General features: G+C 38.5%; 1 protein-coding gene across 1 annotated transcript; it reads right to left on the bottom strand.

Moving 5' to 3' along the window:
• Positions 1–241: 241 nt before the first annotated feature.
• LOC310748351 (vomeronasal type-2 receptor 26-like) lies at positions 242–2,551 on the bottom strand. Its single transcript, XM_083584076.1, has 4 exons — positions 2,500–2,551; positions 1,894–2,115; positions 1,492–1,618; positions 242–1,397 (listed from the first exon to the last, which is right to left on the bottom strand). Exons 2-4 carry the CDS (start codon positions 2,065–2,067, stop codon positions 496–498), a joined length of 1,203 nt encoding a protein of 400 aa, XP_083440202.1. The 5' UTR covers positions 2,068–2,115; positions 2,500–2,551; the 3' UTR covers positions 242–495.
• Between the last annotated feature and the right edge of the window lie 3,541 nt (positions 2,552–6,092).

Genomic DNA, 6,092 nt, shown 5'->3' with positions numbered 1-6,092 from the left:
TTCACTTTTGAATGCTTCTTTGATTTCTGCCTCACAAGATTTTCCTGAGCATTGTTATAAGGTGCACAATAGCACATCCCCAAAACTAAATTACATTAGAGGTCCTGAATCACCGCACATAAAGTTTCCCCTTTTTGGATTTCTAGCTTGCTGGACTCAATGTTCATATTAACATACAGAGTGGCATCCTTTACTGTCCTTCCTATAGAAGGCATATATAAGTAAATATCTATAACTAATGTTATATGAATGTATCTCTCCCCCAACCATCTGGACTTCCCATAGACAACTGGTTGGCCACTTTGTGAGTAGGATGATGACTAGAATGTTGGTAATAAGAGGTTGATTTATCCAACATTGTGTAGACCAGTTTGAGATTTCCTACATTTTTATGAAATAAATTAATGAAATAATGGGGGGGGGGGGGACAGGAATGATCTGTACCTAAAATGCTTGCCTAACACATGTGTCAGTGCAACCAAAGGGACAAATCCTTTAATGTTTTCTTTTTATTAGCTGCTCCCTGCTATTCAGCTCAGGTCTCAACACAATGATGTAGCATTTGGGGCAAAAGATGCAGCCCAGTAGCCCAGCACTGGAGGCCAAGATAGAGAAGACTTCCACAGCCACCATGTCCTTTCCTCTTGTGCTCAAGTAAGTAGGAACAAAAGAGGCCCAAACACTACAAAATGCTAACATGCTGAATGTAATGAACTTGGCTTCATTGAAGCTGTCCGGTAACTTGCGGGCTAAGAATGCTACAACAAAGCTGGTGATGGCCAAGAGGCCCATGTAGCCCAAGACACAGTAGAACATGGTGACTGACCCTTCATTACATTGCACAATAATTTCTCCACTTACTGAATGAAAGTCCAAATCGGGGAAGGGAGCCGAGGTTGCCAGCCACATAGTACAAATGCTTGCTTGAACAAGGGAGCAAGTTAAAACAATGAAGATGGCCAGTCTTTTCCCCACCCACTTCCTCACACTGGACCCTGGTCTGGTGGCCATGAAAGCTGTAACCACAGTGATGGTTTTGGCCAGGATGCAAGAAACAGCCAATGAGAAAATTATGACAAACATTGGTTGTCGGAGAAAGCAGGTCACTATACAAGGTTGGCCAAGGAATAACAAAGAAGAGAGGAAGCAGAACAAGAGGCAGAGGAGGAGAGTGTAGGTGAGGTCCCGATTGTTTGCTTTGACTATGGGGGTGTCTTTGTGCTTAATAAAAATCCCTAGCAACACAGCTGTGATGAAGGACAAAAAACCAGAAACTGAAGCTAAACTGATCCCCAGAGGTTCTTTATAAGAAAGAAAGTTTCTAATTTTGGGGATGCAAGCATCTCTGTTTCTGTTTGAATATTGGTCTGCTGAGCACTGGAAACAGTCTTCTGTATCTGAAATATAAATAGAAGAGACATTTTAGTGGCAATTCATTCACCACATCATATGGAGTTAATCATGTATGTTGACAAAATTTTAGGAACCTACCTTTCTGGTCTGAAATCTTCCCTTCTGGACATGGAGCACAATCATAGCAGCAGAACTTTTTCTCTTCCTTCTTCTTCTTATGATGACCAGTGTGGCAGTGTTCATTACACACAGAAAGTGGAAGCACCTATGCACAAACATGGGAGGGTTTGAGATTTGGGGTGAGAGATCGGTGGAGAAATTTATGCACGTCATCTCCAGAGCTACAGGATATTTTAGCAAGGTTCCACGAGTATTAGACATTCACAAATATAGCTATTTATTCCTCTGTTTTGCAGCCTACAAACCCTACATATGTGGGGTTATTTGCAAGGCTACATTAGGTAGGTATAGTAATTTCGGACATCCTCAGTGCCTGTTTGCCCAACAGAAAGTCTGCTAAGAAATCCCTCTCATCTCTACCTGATTAAATGTTTTATGCCAGACAATTAGATCTTCATTAATGGTGAAGTCTTCTTCTTCACTGGGGTCCACTCTCCCAACTTTCACTCTCTGGAAAGAGTTGTTGTGGAATGTGACCAGGTTCATAATGTCATATCCACCACTCAATTCTCCTTTATCATTAAAGGACACCATCACTCCAGCAGAGTTGTTAAATGCAACATCTTGCAGAAATAAGTCAACCTAGTTTGAAGAGAGAGAAAAGTTTTAAGAATGAACTTCATTATATGGTCCCAGTATACATTGAGATGTAAACCCATGCATATGCTTCAGTGATTAGAATTTCTAACACTTTTTCACCTGTTATTCATGGATGCTGAGTGTAATCTCATTTTTTAAATAATAATTAATCTGTGAATTGAAATGCTGCCATTTATGTAGAGAAATTCTGCTATGGATGCAGTGACTGAAGGTCATCAAGTTTCTCCAAAGACATAGATCTTTGTTGTATCTAGATGTGTACATGCCATGTAAAGCATATGCTAAGGGATTTTAAAAATGTTGTATTTTGCATCCATAAGGTCTACTTATGCAAAGAAAAGAATGATTTCTTTATGAACACATTACCTGCCAAGGCTGCAGAGACTGACGTTCAAAATTGCTACCATACACCTTTGCTCTTTGCTTGGATTGGGATGAGTAGAAGGTATGCAGAGCATGAGCCAAAGCATAGACAGCATTATATTTTTTTTTTATAATATATTTATTGAAGTTTTCAAATAAAGCATATATTAGATAAGCACCACTTATCATTGTCCATTTAACATCTCTCAATTGTTACATGGGACTCCCCCACACCTCCCGCATACACTTACATCATTATTAAATTAATTTCAAACAAATTATCATTTAACTCATCTTAATTAATAATCTTAATTTGGTTTGACATATAATTCAGCCTTAAATCTAATTTAATGGTAGACAATTGTCTGCACTGGCATCCAATTCAGCACTCAGCCAAATTACAATATTTTTGTAAATAAATCTTAAATTTCCTCCAGTCTTCTTCCATCCTTTCTTCTCCCTGGTCTCGAATTCTGCCGGTCATCTCGGCTAATTGCATATAGTCCATCAGTTGCATCTGCCATTCTTCCACAGTGGGTAGCTCCTGAGTTTTCCAATTCTTGGCAATTAATATTCTTGCTGCTGTTGTTGCGTACAAAAAGAATGTTCTGTCCTTTTTTAACACACTCTGGCCGACAATACCCAGGAGAAAGGCCTCTGATTTCTTAGTAAAGGTGTATTTAAACACCTTTTTTAATTCATTATATATCTTCTCCCAAAAGGCCTTCACTCTAGGGCAGGTCCACCAGAGGTGAAAAAATGTTCCTTCATTTTCCTTACATTTCCAACATTTGCTATCAGACGAATGGTATATTTTAGCCAGTTTAACAGGGGTCATGTACCATCTATACATCATTTTCATCACATTTTCCTTCAACGCATTACATGCAGTGAAGTTCAGCCCAGAGGTCCACAACCTTTCCCAATCTTCAAACATAATATTATACCCAATATCCTGCGCCCATTTTATCATTGTTGATTTTACCATTTCGTCATGTGTGTTCCATTTCAGCAGCAAGTTATACATTCTTGAAAGTACCTTAGTCTTAGGTTCTAACAGTTCAGTTTCTAACTTTGACTTTTCCACTTGGAATCCTAGCTTTTTGTCATTTTTAAACACTTCTTTAATCTGAGCATAGTGTAACCAGTCTCGCACTTTGTCTCTCATCTTTTCTAAACTCTGCAATTTCCAGTTGTCACCATCCTTTTCTATTATCTCCCAATATTTTGGCCAGTTGGCCTCCATATTGGCTCTTTTCCGAGCCTTAGCCTCCAGGGGTGACAGCCACCTCGGAGTTTTATTCTCCAGTAAGTCTTTATATTTTGTCCAGACATTAAAAACTGATTTTCTGACAATATGGTTCTTGAAGGCCTTATTTATCTTAGCTTTATCATACCATAAATATGCATGCCATCCAAACGCATTATTAAAACCTTCCAAATCCAAGACATCCGTATCTTCAAGAAGTAACCAATCTTTTAACCAGCAGAAAGCTGCAGCTTCATAATACAACTTTAAATCTGGCAGGGCAAAGCCCCCTCTTTCTTTCGCATCTGTTAATATTTTAAATTTGATTCTGGGCTTTTTGCCCTGCCAGACAAATTTAGAAATATCTTTCTGCCACTTCCGGAAGCACTCTGTCTTGTCTACAATCTGCAGTGTCTGAAACAAAAATAACATTTTTGGCAATACATTCATCTTGATGGCAGCTATTCGGCCTAACAAAGAAAGTTTTAGTCTTGACCAACTATCCAAGTCTCTCTTAATCTCTGACCAACATTTTTCATAATTATCTTTAAATAAACTCAGATTTTTTGCTGTTATGTTTACCCCTAGGTATTTAACTTTTTTAACCACATTTAGTTCTGTCTCTTTCTGAAGCTGTTCCAACTCAATATCTGTCACGTTTTTCCCCAAAACTTTAGTTTTTTGCTTATTTAACTTAAATCCTGCCACTCGACCAAAGTTTTGAATCAGTTGTAGTACTCTTTTCAAACTAGACTCCGGCTCCTGTAATGTCAGAACTAGGTCATCTGCAAAAGCTTTAAGTTTATATTGTTTCGCTCCGACCTGAATCCCTTCCACCAACCGGTCCCCCCTAATCATATTCAGGAGCACTTCCAGAACCGAAATAAACAGTAATGGGGAAATTGGGCAGCCTTGTCGTGTACCTTTTTCAATTTTAAACTCTTCTGTAACCACATTGTTAACTATCAGTTTAGCCTTTTGTTCTGAATATATTGCCTCAATCCCGTTCTCAAACCCCCGTCCCACTCCCATTTCTTTTAAATTCCCCTTCATAAATTTCCAAGATATGTTGTCAAAGGCTTTCTCCGCGTCTATAAAAATTAAAACTGCTTTAGTGTTTATGTTTGTTTGTAAAAGTTCCAATATGTCTATGATGTTCCTTGTGTTAGTAAACATATATCTGCCCGGGAGAAAGCCTGCCTGGTCTTTATGGATTATCTCACTTAAAACTTTCTTAAATCTTCGTGCCAGAACATCTGCAAATATTTTGTAATCCACATTTAAAAGGGAGATGGGACGGTAATTCTTGAGTTGTGTCTTTTCAGTTTCTGACTTTGGAATCAATGTGATAAATGCTTCTTTCCACGATTCAGGCGCCTTCTTCCCCTCCATTATTTCATTACTGACCTCCAACAAAGGTTGTATCAAATAATCCTTCAATGTCTTATAGTAGTTAGAGGTCAGTCCATCTGGCCCTGGTGATTTGCCCTGTTTCAGACTCAGGATGGCCTGTTCAATCTCTTGTCGTGTTATTTTGCCATTTAAAATTGTTCTATTTTCTTCTGACAGCTTTGCTAATCCATTTCTCTCCAAAAATTGTGTAATCTCTATTTCATCTTGTGGCCCTTGAGTATATAACTTTTTAAAATACCTCTGGAAGCACTTTCTAATCTCTCCCGGGTTCTGAATGTTCCTTCCTTCAACCTCTAAGTTTGTTACTGTATTTAATCTTTGTCTCCTTTTCAACTGCCAAGCTAGCAGTTTCCCACATTTATTTGCCGATTCAAAAGTTTTTTGTTTCATTGTTTTAATCTTCCATTCTATTTCCTGATTTATCAGCTTGGAATATTGCGCCTGATAAAGTTTAATTTCTCTCAGAATCGGTTGGGACTTCGGGTTAGATCTTAACTTCTTCTCCAACTCTTTGATACTTTCCAGAATTTTATCTTTCTTTTCATTTTGCAGTCTTTTCTTTAAGGAATTCTGTTGAATCAAGAACCCTCTCATCACAGCTTTACTTGCATCCCAGATAGTTCTTTTTTCCACCGTAGTGTTCAAATTAATCTCAAAATAGTCCTTTAAGGTTTTTTGGGCCTTCTTTACAATTCTTTGGTCTCTAAACAGGCCATCATTCATCTTCCATCTAAAGGAGCCGATTGGGATCAATGTCATATCCATTCTCAAGGCGTTATGGTCGGAGCATGTTTTGGGGCAGATTTCCACCTTCCTCACCTTAGGTGCCAGACTTCTAGTTATCCATATTTGGTCGATTCGTGTCCAAGTCAGTTGAGCTTCAGAAAAGAATGTTCCTTCTCTTCCCAGGGGGTTTCTAACTCTCCAGATGTCA

The sequence above is a fragment of the Podarcis filfolensis genome, assembly GCF_964270895.1.
Source record: "Podarcis filfolensis genome assembly, chromosome: 13".
In the NCBI taxonomy this organism is placed as follows: domain Eukaryota; kingdom Metazoa; phylum Chordata; class Lepidosauria; order Squamata; family Lacertidae; genus Podarcis; species Podarcis filfolensis.
Note: the sequence above shows the minus strand (reverse complement) of the source record. Positions and strands in the feature narration are given on the sequence as shown.